We start from the raw sequence: 18586 nt of genomic DNA on the forward strand, positions 1-18586 counted from the left end.
GTTGTCATATGCTGTGGTCACTTGGTGCTGCCTGTGCTAGTTCACAGGGTTTGCAGCCTCGTCCCTTAACCTCACTGAGGCCTGGAGTCATTACTGGCTTATTTACTGACGGCCCTATGCAGGACCAGCCTTGAATCAGGAGGCACAGGTACTTGGCACAAAGGCTACTATGACTGCTGTTAGAAGGAAAAGCAGATGGAGAATTCCTAGTTGTTTTTGGAAGGTTATGTCATCTGGCCTCCTGCAGATATCCTTGTGGTGAAGGTGGCTGCTGGAGAGTTGCTTTTTCCTGTGTTATTCGGTAAACATTTGCTGAGGACCTCCTATATCCCTAATGAGCTAGCTGCCAGGTGAGGATTACAAAACTAAGAAAAGGTTCTTTGCCTTTCAGGAGGCCACATCTAGAGATAAGATAAATAACTCCTTTTTTTTTTTCTTGGCACTTATAAGATAGACACTGTAGGACACCTTATATACCTCATCTCTGATCCTCAGTACAGTCCCTCTGGTCACATAACACAAACTTTGTGTCAACTGTGTGTCCTGGGAATGAAGGGAATGAGGTAGGTGATGGAATGCCAGTTAGAGCTGATTAAATGCTACTCTGGAGAGGTTAGATAATGTAGCAGGGATCACAGAAGTGATAGTGATAAAAAGCCATTTTTAAATGGATTATCTAGATACACATATATTATGTATACTGTCTTAGTCCTCTGCACAGCTAAGTGAGTATCCTTATTGTATAGGGGATGCCAAGGCTTAGATGCCTGGATCACACAGCTAGTGGCAGAGTAAGGCTCTGAGTTTAAGTTTGTCTAATTCCAAATTTCATGCTCTTATCTGTGTTGATATATACTGTTACCAGCAGCTATGCGCCAGGTGTTTTACATACATTATCTCAGATTCTCACAACCACCTTGGAAGGTAGCTGCTGATAACTTCTGAAACTGAGCCTCAGGAGTCAGGTAACTGCCCAGCTGGTGAGTGGACCAGATCTGTCTGGCTCCTAAGCCTCTGCTCCTTCCTTGGTAACGACATTCTTCCTCACTTTCTAATAACTGAATCTGGCAATTTCTGCTTGACATTTAGATTCACCCTGACTTCCTAGGTGATATAGCCTTGGGTTTTGAGTCTTGCTTTGCTTCTGAACTGGTCAGATGTTACTGCTGTAAATTACATTTTCTTTCTTGTTGATACCCTAGTACTCATTCAACAGGTGGCTGTTAACCCTCCTCTCCCCTTGAGACCTCCCCCACCTGTGTACTGTGCAGGCCTTATCTTATCTCTATAACATGAGAAGTGTCCAGCAAGAGCTTCTCATGTACACTGGTTGAATTTCAGTAAAGCTGCTCTCTGCATCTCCTCTCATAACCCTTCACCTGTACTCTGTGTCCCCTACCTCCCCTTCTTCCTTTCCACACACACACACTGGAGCTTTCTCCTAGTGCTAGTATAACTTGGAAAATACTTTTGCTTGAACCTATTATTTATTCACTTTAGCTTCCATCAATATCTGTTTTTATTCATACATGTATCTAAGTATCTCTATTTTCTACTTTCTTTAAAGCAAGTTACAAACTATGTTTGTATATATATGTATGTGTGTATATATAGTTATATATGCATGACTATAGTTTTATATTTAGTTAATATATAGTTTTATATTTGTGAAATAGAAAACTTGCATAGAAGTGATATGACAGGCTGTCTCTGAGTGGTGGATTTTAGGTAAAGACTTGTTTGTTATATCCTAACTGTTCTGCATATATATTATGTAAACATATCTAAGTAAACAGATAAAGAAGAAAAAGAACTTTTTTAAAAATTAAAAGTAATACCCATCATTACATGAACCTTTTAAATTATAGCAGTATAAAAATGAAATTACTTGAAATTTCACAGCTCAGAGTTAATCAGTTAGTAGTTTGGAGTGATATCTTTTCGTTTGTGTGTTCTATATATATACTTTTTAATACTGAGATTATATCAAACAAATTTTTAGCCCTGATTTTTCTGTGAAATTAGAAATTTTCAAGCACAAAATGAACATGGCTGCATAATATCATGACACAGATATCATGACATTTAACCACTCTATTACTTGTGCTGTTTGAAATTTTTAATTTTAGAATTACCAGTGGTCAATGCCTATTGTTTGGATAGAACAATTCTATTCTATTCAAATTTCTGGGTACTTAAAACAGATATCCAGAATGAGAATTAAGGAGTCAAAGGACATAAATTCAGGCATCTGCTACATGTTGTTGAATTAATTCCCAAGGATTTCTGTGTTCTATCAACAAAGGTCTAAAAGTGCTTGTCCTGCCCAGTGAGTCTATCGAGAGGTGTTTCTGCCACATGATTTCTTTATGAGCAGTTAGGGTGCTGTATTTTTTAAAGATTGATTGATTGATTTATATATATATGTGGTGCTGAGGATCGAACCCAGGGCCTCATGCATGCAAGGCAAACGCTCTACCACTGAGCCACAACCCCAGCCTCTATTGCTTGTATTCTTGATAATTGTCATTCTGACTGGAGTGAGATCAAATCTTACAGAGTAGTTTTGACTTGCGTTTCTCTAATTATTAGAGATGTTGAACATTTTTTCATATATTTGTTGATTGACTATATACCTTCTTCTGAGATGTGCCTGTTTAGTTCCTTAGCCCATTTATTTATTGGGTTATTTGTTTTTTTTTTTTTTTTTTTTTGGTGTCAAGTTTTTGAATTCTTTATATATCTTGGAAATTAGTGCTCTATCTGAGGTGCATGTAGTAAAGATGTTCTCCCACTCTGTGGGCTCTCTCTTCACATTATTGCTTATTTCCTTTGCTGGGAAGAAGTTTTTATTTTGAATCCATCCAATTTACTGATAATTGATTTTATTTCTTGTGCTTTAAGAGTCTGGATAAGAAAGTGAAAGAAGGCATTCCTGTCTTGTTTCAGTTCTTAGTGGGAATGCTTCCAATTTTTCATCCTTTAGAATGATGTTGGCCTTGGTCTTAACATAGAAAGTTTTTACTATGTTGGGGTATGTTCCTACTATCCCTAGATTTTCCAATGTTTTGAGCATGAAAAGGTGTTGTATTTTGTCAAATTCTTTTTCTGCATCTATTGAGATGATCATATGATTCTTGTCTATAAGTCTATTGATGTGATGAGTTATGTTTATTAATTTCCATATGTTGAACCAACTTTGCATCCCTGGAATGAACCCCAATTGGTTATGATGCACTTCATTCCATCTTTTTAATATGTTTTTGTGTATGATTTGCCATAATTTTATTAAGAATTTTTGCATCTATGTTCATCAGGGATATTGGCTTGAAGTTTTCTTTCTTTGATGTGTTTCCCTTTGGCTTAGATATCAGAGTAATATTAGCTGCACAGAGTGAGTTTTGGGAGGGTTCCCTCCTTTTCTATTTCATGGACTAATTTGAGGCATGTTGGTGTTAATTCTTCTTTGAAGACCTTGTAGAACTCAGCTGAGAATCCATCTGGTCCTGGGCTTTTCTTGATTGGTACGCTTTTGATGGCACCTTCTATTTCATTGTTTGAAATTGATCTGTTTAAATTGTGTATGTCCTCCTGATTCAATTTGGACAGATCATGTGTCTCCAGAAATTTGTCAGTGTCATTGAGATTTTCTATTTTACTGGAGTATAAATTTTCAAAATAGTTTCTAATCATCTTCTGTATTTTAATAGTATCTATTGTGATATTTCCTTTTTCATCACGAATTTTAGTAATTTTGAGTTTTCTCTCTTTCTTTTCATAAGAGTCGCTAAAGGTTTATCAATTTTGTTTATTTTTTCAAAGAACCAGATTTTTGTTTTGTCAATTTTTAAAAATTGTTTCTTTTGTTCCGATTTCATTGAGTACCACCCTGATTTTAATTATTTCCTGTCTTCTATTATTTTTGATATTGATTTGTTCTTCTTTTTCTTAAGACTTTGAGATATAATGTCAGGTTGTTTATTTGTTGAGTTTTTATTCTTTTCATGAATGAGCTCAATGCAATGAACTTTCCTCTTAGTACTGCCTTCATAGTGTCTCAGAGATTTTTGTATGTTGTATTGGAGTGCTCGTTGAGTCTATATATGTCTGTTGAGTCTAAATTATTGATTGTATTATTAAGTTCTGTAGTTTCTTCATTTAGTTTTTGTTTGGAAGATTTATCCAGAGGTGAATGAGGTGTGTTAAAGTTATCCAGTATTATTGTGTTGTGGTGTATTTGATTTTTGAAATTTAGAAGGGTTTGGTTGATATATGTAGATGCTCCATTGTTTGGGGCATAAATATTTACGATTGTAATGTCTTGTTGATGTATGATTCCCATAAGCAGCATGAAATGTCTTTCTTTAACCCTTCTGACTAACTTTGGTTTGAAGTCCACTTTATCTGATATGAGGATGGAAAACCCCTGCTTGTTTCTGCAGTGCATGTGAGTGGTATTTTTTTTCCCATTCTTTCACTGTCAGTCTTTGGATGTCTTTTTGAGTCTCTTGAAGGCAGTATATTGTTGGGTCTTTTTTTTTTTTTTTAATCCAATCTGCCAGTCTATGCCCTTTTTAAAAAAGTATTTATTTTTTAGTTGTAGTTGGATACAATACCTTTATTCTTTTATTTATTTGTTTTCATGTGGTGCTGAGGATCGAACCCAGGGCCTCGCATGTGCTAGGCGAGTGCTTTACCACTGAGCCCCAACCCCAGTATATGTCTTTTAATTGATGAGTTTTAGGTTATTAACATTCAGAGTTATTATTGAAGTGTTTTGCATTCCCAGTCATTTTTAAAATTTTTTTTTTTTTTTTAGATTTAGATAGACACAGTATCTTTATTTTGTTTATTTTTATGTGGTGCTGAGGATGGAACCCAGTGCCTCACATGTGTGAGGCAAGTGCTCTGCCACTGAGCCACAATCCCAGCCCCTGTTTTTGGTCTTATACTTGTTTTGGTTTCTCCTTTGATTGTTTTTTCCTTTAATGCAGCTCCTCCCTTGCTGATTTTTATTGTTGTTTTTCATTTCCTCCTCACGGAATATTTTGCTGAGAACGTTCTGTAGTGCAGGCTTTCTTATAAATTCTTTTAACTTTTGTTTATCATGGAAGGTTTTTATTTCACTTTCAAATCTGTAGTTTAATTTTGCTGGATATAAGATTCTTGGTTGGCATCCATTTTCTTTCAGAGCTTGGTATATGTTGTTCCAGGATCTCCTTGTTTTGAGGGTCTATGTTGAGAAACCTGGTAAGATCCAAATTGGTTTCTCCTTATATGTAATTTGATACTTTTTTTTTGTGGCTTTAAAAATTTTATCCTTATTCTGTATGCTAGGCATTTTCATTATAATGTGCCTTGGTGTGGATCTGTTGTAATTCTGTATATTTGGTATCCTATAAGCCTCTTGTATTTGATTTTTCCAATTCATTCTTCAGGTTTGGGAAATTTCCTGATATTATTTCATTGAAAAGACTGTGTATTCCTTTGGGTACTCTGTGTTTCTTATTCTTGCATGGTTTGAGAGAATGGAAACCACAGCATGTGTTCAGTTCACCTGCTTGAAATTGAAAGCTAAAGCTGATCTATATTATTGCTCTTATGTTAGAAGTTTTGTTTGAAGCTTAATAGGTATTTTGTCAATGGTTTATGGATATAAATCACAAAGGTATTTTAAATCTGTTTTCAAGGTATAGTTTACTATGTCTGCAAATAATAGGTCTCATCTTTTAGTTTTTCTTCAAAGATGTCATCAGGATAGTTTTATTTTTATTTTTAAAGCAATTTTGATTCTTTTTATATTCAACCTGGAGGCTTTTTTTTTGTGTGTGTGTATGGGTGTGTGTGTGTGTGTGTGTGTAGGTTGTTATTGTCATTCCATAATTGGATTTTTCTTTTATTAAGTGAATCTATTCCTTTTACATTCATTTATCTGAAAATATTGGCCTTAGTTGATATCTTTAGTTTATACTGCATAGCCTGTGTTTTTCTTCTGTACATATTTTGTGATTAAATTAAAATATCTCAAGTTTGGTTTAGTATTTCTTAATATTTTTAACACCGCAACTTAAATTAGCAATTTTTGAGGATATCTATTAAGACTGCTAATAAAACTAACATATATATTTTATTTCCTCTCTGTACCTCTTAATCTCAAGTTATTTCTAGAACTTCCACATATATTTCTTCCCATTGTCTTTTAATGCCCTTAAAGTTATTTAGACTTATTTTTACATTTGAAAGGATTGAATGCTCACTTTTATTTCTTGTCAATCACAGCTGCTCCATTTCTATTCTCTTTATTTTGGTTTGTCTCTTAGCTTTATGGTTATGTCCTTTTAAAAGAGCTAAAAGGTGCTTTATTACCTGAAGTTTTTACATGTTTGAAAATATTCATTTGTATCTTTATGCTTGAATATTATCTTAACTTTGTATGTAAACACTGTCTCATAGTCTTTCAGTATTCTTACTGGGAGGTATCTGAAGCAAAGTTGATTTTTTCCCCCCTTGTCTTGCATTTTTTAAAAATGGGGAAAAAATCTCAAAATAAACTTTATTTATCTTTGAATTCCAGCAAATTGACAATGCAAATCTGGAAGCACTCATTATTATGATTTCTTTGATATAACGTGACTTCTGACCTTTCATATTCAGGTCTTCTTTGCTGGGTGCAGTAGCACACAGCTGTAATCCCAGCAACTCAGGAAGTTGAGGCAGGAGGATTGCAAGTTTGAGGCCAGCCAGTCCCTGTCTCAAAAAATAAGAGCCTGGCAAGGTGGTCTATGCCTGTAATCCCAGCCTCTGGCAGGAGGATTGAAGGTTCTAGGACAATCTGAGCAACTTTGTAAGACCCTGTCTCAAAAAAAAAAAATTTTTTTTTAAAGGTTTGGGGGTGTGATTCAATGGTAAAGCACTCCTGGGTTCAATCCCCAGTACCAAAAAGTAAAATAAAAGTAGATAAATAAATAAAGAGCTGGGGAGGTAGCACCCCTTCTTCAATCTCTAGTACCTACTCCCCTAAAAGCCTTTCTATCATACTTGAATATGTATATTTATTCCATTATTCTATTGTCTAATACATACAAGTTAGATACCTTTTTTTTTCCTTACATATACTTAACTCTTTTGGGTACCTTTTTTGTCTTGTTATCTATTACATTTATCTTTCAAAGCCTTTTTCCTTGTCCCTATTACTTTTTTTTTGATAAGGAAAGTAAATATATATATATATATCTACAACATGATCTTAGTGCTTACATGAGACTATGTATAAATAGTATAATTTTGTTAACCTTCCCTTCGTATGCTTAGATTGTCTATTTTTCACTATTATAAACATCTACACCTGTTTTTTTTTAATATTTATTTTTTTGTTATGCCGGACACAACATCGTTGTTTGTATGTAGTAATGAGGATCGAACCCGGGTCGCACGCATGCCAGGCGAGCGCGCTACCGCTTGAGCCACATCCCCAGCCCTATACCTGTTCTTAACTATACCAATGATGCTTAATAAGATCAATAAAATAATTCCAAAAAACTTAGACCATACTTGTGAATCCACTTTCCTATTTTATGATGTAGTCAGGCTCATGATATTCAATATATGAATGATTTTAGGATTTTCAGGTCATTGATATAAAAATGAAATCCCACTTTTGTGGCTAAACAGATTTAAAAAAATCCTTGGGTTAAAAAAGACCCTTAACAGCCGAGGGTGTGGCTTAGTGGTAGAGCACTTGCCTAGCATATGTGAGGCACTGGGTTCAATTCTCAGCACCACATGCAAATAAATAAATAAATAAATATCCACGGGCAACTACAAAAACAAGACAAAACAAAACAAAACAAAACAAAAACAAACCTTAAATCATGGGCAGATCTAGACTTTGCCTGTGAGCCTGTTTTATGCTGTTTATCCTTCCTGAAGTATTCTTCCCTATTTTCTCCTTTGGGTAACTCCTCTTCATCTTTTTTTAAAAATTATTTTTAGTTATAAATGGGCACAATACCTTTATTTTATTTATTTATTTATTTTTTGTGGTGCCGAGGATCGAACTAGTGCCTCACACATGCTAGACAAGCACTCTACCACTGAGCAACTCTCCAGTCCCATCTTTCAGGTCTTAATGTAGTCATTGACCTCCTGAAAAACATTCCATGACCCTGTCCCCACCACAGAATGGGTTAGACTCAATTTTTTTGTGTGTGTTGCTGAAGAATCCTGCTCCTTCACCCTATAATCATACTGCTGACTTCTCTAAAAGGAGTTCCTTACTATTTATTGTCCAAACAAGGATACCTGAGGATAACTATAATTTAAAATATTTTTCTCCTTTGCTTTTTAAATATTGGTTCTTTTTAGTTATATAATCCATTTGGATATAATTATACAAACATTGGAATATCTTAGTCTAGTTAGAGTCCCATTCTTATGGATGTACTATAAAATATTTTCAAATAAAATGTTTACTTAAGTTACATGTTTTGTACTCATTAAAGCAAAAAGAATATTTGTACTAAATATATAACCTTTAAAAACAACATAAGCAGAATGATTTTTCTTGTTATATATTCATAGTTTTAAACAGTTCTATGTGTAATATAGCATCACTGTTATTTTACTTATGGAGAATATATTTTTGAAGTACAATCATTGTTTCTAATTTTTTAAATAAAACTGTTTCCAATATTCAAAAACACTATACGTATTAATTCCATGTCACATAATCAAAAAAATTTAATTTTTTAGCCATGTGATTTTTGGCTTAAAAATGGTCCTAAATTATATGGAAGTTAATTAATTTATCAACTAAAATAAAAGGGGAGGGAGGTTAGTGATGGCATGTCCTACACCCACAAAAAAAAAAAAAACATGATGGAGGAGTAAGATGGTACAATTTTACTACAGTATCCACTGGGCTCGATATTTTCTGTTTATCACTCCAGATCCCCCTTAGCTTTATGTCTCAGGAGCCTGACTTGAACTCACCACATAGGGGCCTCCCTTGTCTTCTGATTTCTGACTGAATGAACAGGAGGCACCAGCAAGTTACTGAAGGGTATGAAGTTGGGTACTTTTCTCTAGCAACTCTCTCTCAGGTGGGTTTGGCCCAGGTTGGTAAAATCTCATAACTGAAAATCACAGATTCTGTCAGGTGCCCCTTTTACATAACCCCTCTCTTTGGATTCTAGTGATGGTTTCATCTCTTTGTCCCTTTGGGCCTAGGAACTGAAAGTGGCTCCCCACTCTTGCTTGTTTTGGGTGAATGCATCATTGCTTGGCTTTTCTAAAATCTCATATCTTTGCATACCTTTTACAAATACCTAGTCTGACTATGCTTGTCTGTTTGCCATAGTTCTAGGAAGTTAGCCTGTGTATGTATAAAATGATGTGTATATAGGATGATTTGTTGCAACACTATAATTTCCAATAATGAGGTGTTAGAGATATAATGTTAGTAAAGAACTATAAAATAAGCTGGGTATGGTGGTACACACCTCTAATCCCTGGATGCAGAAGCCAGCCTCAGCACCTTATAAGATCCTGAGCAATTTGGTGAGACCCTGTCTCAAAATAAAAAGGACTGGGTGTGGGGGCTGGGGTTGTGACTCAGCAGTAGAACACTTGCCTAGTATGTGTGAAGCACTGGGTTTGATCCTCAGCACCACATAAAAATAAATAAATAAAAGCATAGGGTATTGTGTCCATCTATATAACTAAAAAAAAAAGTATTAAAAAAAAGGGATGGGGGTGCTGGGGCTGTAGCTCAGTGGTAGAGCACCCGCCTTGCACGTGTGAGGCACTGGGTTCGATCCTCAGTACCACATAAAAATAAATAAAGCTATTAAAAAAAAAAGGGATGGGGATGTAGCTTAATGATAAAGCACTCCTGGGTGCAATTCACAGTATTTAAAAAATAAATAAAAACAAAACAATGTATTTATATTTGCATATACACACAGTACACACAGTCTAGAAAGGTACACAAAGAAATGATAACACTGGCTGCTTTGAGGGAGGAGAACTGGGTGAAAGGGAGACTTTTAATATTTATTCACTTTTTTCTTTGAATATTATGTCATATGAATGTACTACAAAACAAGGACTAAGGAAGAATTAGGAGACATTAGATTATAATGGAAAAAACCAGCAAATTATAAAATTGCTGAAATATTACATCAGTCAAATTCTTGCATTCATTTTTTCTTTTTATTTGTTCTTTTTAGTTATATATGACTACAGTAGAGTATGTTTTGACATATTTTTGATTGTGAACATGGTCCCTCCATGGAATTTTGCACTGACTAGTATAGATAATATACAGAAGTTACTTCTTGTACAGGCTCGAATGCACAAAACAATATGTGATAAAGATCTGTTTTAAGCATTATCATCTTGTTTTTAAAAGGAGCTTCAGTTCCTATAGCTTCTTCCTTTATCCACAAAGTTTACTGATATCATTAAAGCAGTGGTATGACCCAGTGATATTGGTTTCTGTGAAAGGTGTGAATTACTAAAGGAAATAGGACATGAGAAGACTTTACTAGGAAATAAATGATGGAAGAGAAGAATGCCGAGAAAAGAATTCATTTAACTAAAGTTGGCTAAATCAATCATTTTTGTTATTCAAAAATAGAAAAAACATCCAGGTGTGGTGGCACACACCTGTAATCCCAGTGGTTCAAGAGGCTGAGGCAGGAGGATTGAAAGTTCAAGGCCAGCCTCATCAACTTAACCAGTCCCTAACCAGTCTTGCTAAGAGCAAGACGCTGTCTCAAAAAAAAAAAAAAGGCTCAAAATAAAAATGGGGGATGTGGGTTCAATGGGTAAGTTCTCCTGGGTTTAATCCCAGGTATTAAAAAAGAAAAAAAGAAAGGAAAAAAAAAACTAGAAAAAGATTTATCTAAGGTAGTTTTATATTCCTGATATGGGCACCCCTGTTAGAGAGTTCTATAAGACATGGGGAGATTCACTCACCCTTCCTGGAATTGTGCTTGGGCGGATTCCTCTGCGACAAGTGTCTCGTATTCCTCAGCAGCAAACCTGTCCCAGTCAGAGGGCTCAGGCCCATCATTTTCAACATCCTGGTTAGAACACGGACAGACAGAGAAACAAAAATAATCAAAGACAAAAAATTGAAGGTAGGTCATAACAAATATTGTATATGCTGAAAATACTTCTCTGAAAAGTGTTTCAACATGTTAAAAGAGGTGGTAAGGTAACACGCCTATGATGATTTTCTACAATTCAAACAAAACTGTTGCACTGACTAGTATAAATTATATGTAGAAGTTACTTCTTGTACAGGATTGTTGTTTAGCAGCCTATTTTTTTATGTCTGGATTCATTAGCCTTGTAATCAGAGATGTTTCTCCGTTTCCTTCTCCCCAGCCCTTTGTGCAGCAGCATCTGAAGAGAGATGTAATTTGTACATGCCTACCTGAAATGTACCACTCTTTTCTCTGGCAATTTTTTTTTTTTTTTTTTTTTTTTTTGGTACCAGGGATTGAACTCAGGGCACTAAGCCACTAAGCCACATCCCTAGCCCTATTTTGTGTTTTATTTAGAGACAGGGTCTCACTGAGTTGCTTAGTGCCTCACTTTTGCTGAGGCTTGCTTTGAACTCGCCATCCTCCTGCCTCAGCCTCCTGAGCTGCTGGATTACTGGCATGCACCACTATGCCCAGCTTCTCTGGCAAATTTTTACTGTTTCTTTAACAGCCAGCTCAGATATCATATCACCTGTGAGCTCCTTCTGGAAGCAGCCTTTCTCTTCTAGGTCCCTTTTTTTCTATTTGCCACCTTTTGCTGTTCTGTCTTTGTAATCTCCAAATACTCAGTATCTTTTCAACATAGTGAATTTTTTGTTACTTTCTGACTTGTTTTTCACAGTTATGAATAAATATTGATAATTACCACTTCATAGAATAAAAAGTAAAATTTATATAAGGTAAAAATAACACAAAAATAAGTGAGGGGAATAACTATTTTCTTGCCCTCCTACATGTGGGCAATGTCTTAGATTATATTCTAGGTCAAATGTCTTTCCAAGATGAAAAGGAGTTAGTATTGCTCTAGTGTAGGGTTGGTTATATCTAGAATATAAGTACCTAAACACTGGCCACAAAATGTATTACTTACTATATTTAACCCATGTTAAATCTACTACCCAACCCTTTTAACATCTATGACATTGCTATGCATTGTAGACTAATAATTGGCAATTGTTTTTGCTTAGATATGTAAAATAATGGAGGATGTTAAATTCAATGAAACTTATATTGATGTTAGTTAGCAATAACGCACCTTGGTTATGCCCCAAGGTCAGCTGCAGAGTAACTGTTCTTAGAAGGTGATTTTTATAATCTTACCATTATTTAGGTCAACAGTTATATAATATATGGAAGAATAAGAAAAGATTGTTAAAGTTACTTGTAGTTGTATTTTACTGAGCTAAACAGTCTTTCCTATTGACATAATTTTTACTTCTTAAACAGGGGAATGGTGAAGCAAGTGGTTATATTCAGTTTTGTTTTGTTTTTGACATGGATTACATGTACAAGGTTTACTGAGGGTCTAAGGTTTTTGGGCATCTCTAATCAGATGTAGAACAATATTTAAAACTGATACCCATGAACAGCAATCATTAACACTTGAAAAAGTGTTGTATTTTCTGAAGGTAACTATCAAAGGCTTCTAGATTTCACTTGGAAGGACAAGTTATTTATTACAGAATCCCAAATATGCTTAGAACAATTAAATCAAGGTCAATATAGTTTCTAATACAGATGTGCCTATTAATATATTTTGAAAAGCTGAACTTTTTTTTCAAAAATACTTTTTTGAAACTAGTTCTAATGTGTATGCAAGTACACAGTCTACACAGTCCATTCAGTTCAAAGTACAGGTAGATGAAGTTTATCTAAACTTCAAGATCGGCTGTGGGGAGAAATATGCTTTTGGTCCTTTATTCTGTGGTGCTGGTGATTGAACCCAGGGCCTTATATACTTTATTCTCTTTTCAACATTTGGTGAAGCTATTTTAAATACTAAGATTCCTACATGCAGAGACCATTTTAATATGTAGCACACAGCTCCTGATATTATAGCTCTCAAATAAAGTTAAACTTATACTGGTACCTTCTGGACTGCAAAGGGATCTCTCTGTTCATGGTCCAAGTATTTTTCCAGATTAAAGAACGTATCATAGAAGATGTGAGCCATTCTGCACCTCTTCAGATCTTGTAGAGTTATTTTGCCTACATAAAAACAAATATAACTGGTAAATTTCATCAAGAGCTATTCTGACAAAAGAAAAAAACTTCCAGTGATGTATGTAAAAGTGTATGTAAAAGTTTATTATAAAAATCACATTTAAAAAATCAACATAATATTTACAAAACACAAAATTTTAAATGTTACAATTTAGTAGGATACTCACAATACTGTACAACCATCACCACTATCTAGTTCCATGGTACTGTCACATCAAAAAGAAACTCTTCCCTTTTTTCCTTTACTTTCCAGCCCCTGGAAACAACTATTCTGCTTTCTGTCTCTATGGAAAAATCTTTTTTTTTTTTTTTAAACAATGCATTTGCCATTATTGCTGGTTCTCCACTCAATAGCCAAGGGGAAACTTCAAACACTTCTGTTCTTGGGAAGCCCACAAGAAAGATCCTGGAGCCAAGCATGGTGGTGCACACCTGTAATCCCAGATCAGGAGGCTGAGGCAGGAGGATGGAAAGTTTGAGACCTGCCTGGGCAACTTAGCGAGACTCTGTCTCAAAATTTAAAAAAGGGCTAGGGATGTAGCACAGTAGTAAAATAAGTGCCCTGGGTTCACTTCATAGTACTGTGGAAAAAAAATAAAAAGACTCTGGAAAGTTAAAGAAGTTAGGACCTATGTAGTATTATGTGCCCCACTCTGTTAAAAAGGTAAACAGTGCCATATGCTATTTATTGGGTCTCACCATCATTGGCTGGCTTCACCAAGTCAAGCATCTGACACAGCAAATCATGGAATGGCAAAGGCTCAATGCCCATGGCTTCCATCCGTTCACACTGCTCCTCGTAGAAGTACTCCAGCTCATACATGGAGAGTATACCATCTCCATCCAGGTCCATGCAGCGGAACCAATACTCAATGCTAGGAGATAAGGACACTCATTTTAGCATGGGCCTGGTAAGCGTCCTTTATTCATCAAGATTTGTTATTGCCTGTGTTTCTTCCTAAATTAATTTATATGTGTATATACTTCAGAATTGGACATAATTCTACAAAGTTTGTTAGGAAAAAAATGGCAGACCTTTTCCTCCTTTTATTTTCTCATCCCAGAATCAACCATTTTCTGCACCTGCTTTACTTTTTACCTTCATATTTTCAGGTAACACATCTTATTTTTCCTTTTATTTCTGTTGTAAGAGCTGTCTATTGATTTTGCTCTAAAAAAGATGAGGTTATAGCTCTTTAACTACTTCATATACTTTACCTGCACACCCTTCCCAAACATTTAATTTAAATTCATCAATACTGAGTTTATAACTTTACATTTTAATCTCTTATTTTCTTAGTCTTCCATGTACTTGACTTCTTCCCTCCTCCAAATCTCTGCCAGCTGTCTAAATCCACATTTAGTCCCATCAGGTATTTCAGCAATTGTATTTTCCCCTCCAGTACTGGAGATTAAACTCAAAGCACTCTACCACTGAGATACATCTCCAGCCCTTTTAATTTATTTTCTTTTAATTTATTTTGAGACAGGGTCTCGCTAAGTTCCTGAAGTTGGTCTCAAACTTGGGATCCTCCCGGACTCAGCCTCTAGAATCACTGGGATTACAGAAAGAGTACCACCGTACCCTGTAGCAACTGCCTTTTTTTTTTTAAAGAGAGAGTGAGAGAGAGGGAGAAAGAGAGAGAATTTTAATATTTATTTTTTAGTTTTTGGCGGACACAACATCTTTGTTTGTATGTGGTGCTGAGGATCGAACCCGGGCAGCATTCATGCCAGGCGAGCGTGCTACCGCTTGAGCCACATCCCCAGCCCCAGCAACTGCATTTCTTGATGAAACCTTCCTTGGTTTCTTTTGACCTTTAATCTAGTCGGCTTGGTCTCTATGCTTGGTTCACAGTTTCATCCTGTTGATACCTAGTGATACCTTTCTTATATCTCACATTTCCCGCATTCTTTGTTTCTTTAGCACATTCTTCAACAGCAGGTAAATATTTTGATCTTTTTATTTTTTGAGGTGGGGTCTCATTATGTTGCCCAGACTGGCCTCAAACTCCTGGACTCAAGCAATCCTCCTGCTACAGGTGTACAGCACTTCACCCAGCTTAGATCTTGGATGTTGGAAAGTTTCCTTTTCCTACTCTTAGTTTGTATTTTGGCTAGTTATAGAATTAAAGATTGGTATTGCTTTTCCTTCAGGTGTTTAAAGGCACTGATGTATATAGTCTTTTGTCTGTCCAGTGTTACCCAGAAGTTTAAATCCATGTTGATATCTGATCCTTTCACTGTAACCTACAGAGGTGCCTCTGAGTCCCTGGTGGTTTGAAATATGATGGAGTGTCTTTGTCTGGATCTAACTCATCTATTTTGCTGGGTTTTTCTGAGAACCTATTCACTTTGGAAACTAGTATCTTTCAGTCTTTGGAAATTTTAAAAAATTATTTTCTCTCTCCTATCACTCTTCCTTCTTCTCTGTTCTCTTTTTCTACAACTTCTGTTATTCAGACCAGGCATTTGAAATGTGGCTAGTCCATTATGAAATATTCTAAGTGTAAATATACAACAGATTTTTGAATACTTAATATGAAGAAATGAATGTGAAACATCAGTAATGTATATTACATATTACAATGGTAATATTTTGAGTATACTAGAGTAAGTAAGTTGTGCAATTAAAATTAATTTTACCTACTTCTTTTTACTTTTGTGGCTAAATTTAAAAATCACATATTAATCTTTCATCTTATTTCAATTTTTATTTATACTGGACTTCTCTGATTTTCACACCTTGTTTTTATTTTTTGATTGCTTCATCTTTTTAAAAATTGTTCTTGGGGCTGGGGTTATGGCTCAAGTGGTAGAGCGCTCACCTAGCACACATGAGGCACTGAGTTCGATCCTCAGCACCACATAAAAATAAAATAAAGATATTGTGTCCACCTAAAACTAAAAAAAAAATTAAAAAATAGTTCTTTCTGGGAGGTTTACTTAGCTTTATTTTCTAAATATTCTGATTTTTTTATTCGGCTATTATAGTTTTTTTTTTCCCTTTTTCAGTACTGAGGATTGAACCCAGGGGTGCTCAACCATTGAGCCATATCCCCATCCCTTTTTTATATTTTTATTTAGAGACAGGGTCTCGTTGAGTTGCTAAGTGCCTCACTAAGTTGCTGAGGCTGAAATCATCCTGGCTCAGCCTCCCAGGTTACTGGGATTATAGGTGCGCACCACACCCGGCTCTGCTATTATAGTTTTGATTTTATAGTTCTTTTAGTGGTTCCCTGAATACTCCTATTTTATAAAAGAACCTTCTCTTATCTCTCTAAGGATGTTAATCAGTGTTTTGTTGTTGCTGAAGTTTTCTTTTCTCTGAAAGTCTGTTTCTCTGAGTTATCACCTGCATTTGTTTGGTCTCTATCTTTTGTTAAGAGGCTCTACTCAGATACCTTCTGAGCCCTTGTTTCTGCTTATTCTTAAGAGCAGATATTGAAAGCTGGTTGGAAGTTTTGATCCATTGGTTTGTTGACTCTGGGATTTACTGTAAAATGATCTGGTTTGGTTCTTTCCTTGGGTATGACCTTCATGCCTTTATTTCAAACCTTCATGCCCTTATTCTTAGGCTAGTCAGATTCCTCAAAAAAGCACTTTTCAGTCTCTTGCTTGGAGGTTTGGGCAGGAAGAGAGCATTCTGTTTGTTGAGAAAGAAATGAAGACTGGGAATCTCAGCTCATTTAATGTTTTCAATCTAGTATCTGCTATGGTTGGGACAAAAGTGTATCCTCCAGGGGTTTTGTGTTAAAAGTCTTGGTTCCCAGTGGGATGGTTTTAAGAGGCAGTGGGACATTTAAGAGGTGAGGAGTAATGGGAGGTCATTAGGTCACTAGGGTGCTGCTCTCTGAAGCAATTAAGGCAGTTCTCTAGAGAGGGTTATTATAGAAAAGCAAGACCGGCCCCTTCCTGCCTGCTCTGACTTGGTGTCTTGCCATGTGATCTCTCTCTCTCTTGTCTGAGCTGTTGTTACTGTAGATCCATCCATCATGAAGTCCGTACCAGAGCTGAACTAATGGTAGTACCATGCCCTTGAACCTCCTAAACTTGTGCAAAATAAAACCTCTTTCCTTTGTAAGTTACCCATCCTCAGGTATGGATGCTACACTGGCCCAATATAAAGTGGACCAATTCACAACTTCAGCTAATCAAGTGCTCCCAGGTGCCAGGTACACCCAAGTCTTGAATGTTTGGAAGTTTTGCTTAGTACATCTGCTTGTTTATTTTTCCCTTCTGCTGGCTTAGAATTTTAGCAGTCTGCCAAGTTTATCAGCTTTCCAGCTTCCAAATCTTTATTATTATCTCTTTTCCTATTTCCTTTATTTTTGTGGGTTTATTCTCCTAAAAACGTCTTTATAGGCATTTTAGTGGGGTTTCAAGATAGACAAAAATTGCTACATATGGTTAAGTTGGTATCTTCACTCAGAAACTATTTATGGCCACTTTGTCATATATCACTGTCCCTTTATAACTGTATCATCAATATAATCACAGAATATGAAACCAGCAGAATTAACTGGAAATAGGGAATAATATATACTTTAAAAGCCACTAATTTTATGGCAAAGTAAAACTCAAGAGGTTTTAGAACACTACTGGTTAAATTCCCACTTGTAGGCATGAAACCATATTAAGAACCACCATACATTTAATGGTTTGTAAAAATTTCTTTTGGGGAGAGAAAATAATTACTGTTAATTGTTTTTCCAAGTCAGTCACACTAAGATCTGTGTGTATCTTTTCTGAGAAGGATATATTTTATATAATTGCAACAAACTGAAAATGTAATACTTGCAAAGTTCTTTTGAGAACTATATTCTAAAAATTGTGCCAACTTGATATTTAATGTTACTATTGAAGAACAGAGGGAACATTCATGGATACAACCAACATGAGGTAACAACAGGGCCATAATGAGGTCCAACCTTATATCTAAGAGTTATATTAAAAAAAGGGCAGAATATTGCCTCATTTTGAAACAATTCCTGATTGTGGGGAAAAACCTTGAAGAGACATATCTTATCCACTGAGAGTTACAATAAATATGGTAGTGTTTAGCTGTTACATCATAGTCTTTATTTTTAAAATAATGCTTTTAGTTTTAAAAGGGTAGTAAAATTTCCTTTGGTCTGTAAGAATCTCCTTTGACTGGTCTTTAAGAATCTTAAAATTCCTTATTACTTAAGAGAACCAAAAGGAAGAAAGCCAATTTTGATTTTGACAAGGACCTAATAGGACAGAAGTGAAAAGCAACTTATTTTACTAAGGAATGTAAACTGAAGTACTTTATTGCAACTTACATT

General features: G+C 35.4%; 1 protein-coding gene and 1 non-coding gene across 7 annotated transcripts in view; both read right to left on the reverse strand.

The window, feature by feature from the left end:
- Ppp2r3a (protein phosphatase 2 regulatory subunit B''alpha) overlaps nt 1-18586 on the reverse strand; it is a 160729-nt gene that overhangs the window by 8283 nt on the left and 133860 nt on the right. For all 6 annotated transcript variants that reach the window (XM_076868997.2, XM_076868994.2, XM_076868995.2 and 3 more), the window contains 3 exons: nt 13977-14152; nt 13144-13262; nt 10981-11087 (listed from right to left, as the gene is read on the reverse strand). In XM_076868997.2, the coding sequence (XP_076725112.1) occupies nt 10981-11087; nt 13144-13262; nt 13977-14152 (402 nt within the window). The remainder of the gene's footprint in view (nt 1-10980; nt 11088-13143; nt 13263-13976; nt 14153-18586) is intronic.
- Nucleotides 2425-2497, reverse strand: Trnaa-ugc (transfer RNA alanine (anticodon UGC)). The gene has a single exon. It is a non-coding gene; the product is annotated as a tRNA-Ala (tRNA).

This window comes from Callospermophilus lateralis, chromosome 10 (assembly GCF_048772815.1).
Source record: "Callospermophilus lateralis isolate mCalLat2 chromosome 10, mCalLat2.hap1, whole genome shotgun sequence".
NCBI lineage: Eukaryota > Metazoa > Chordata > Mammalia > Rodentia > Sciuridae > Callospermophilus > Callospermophilus lateralis.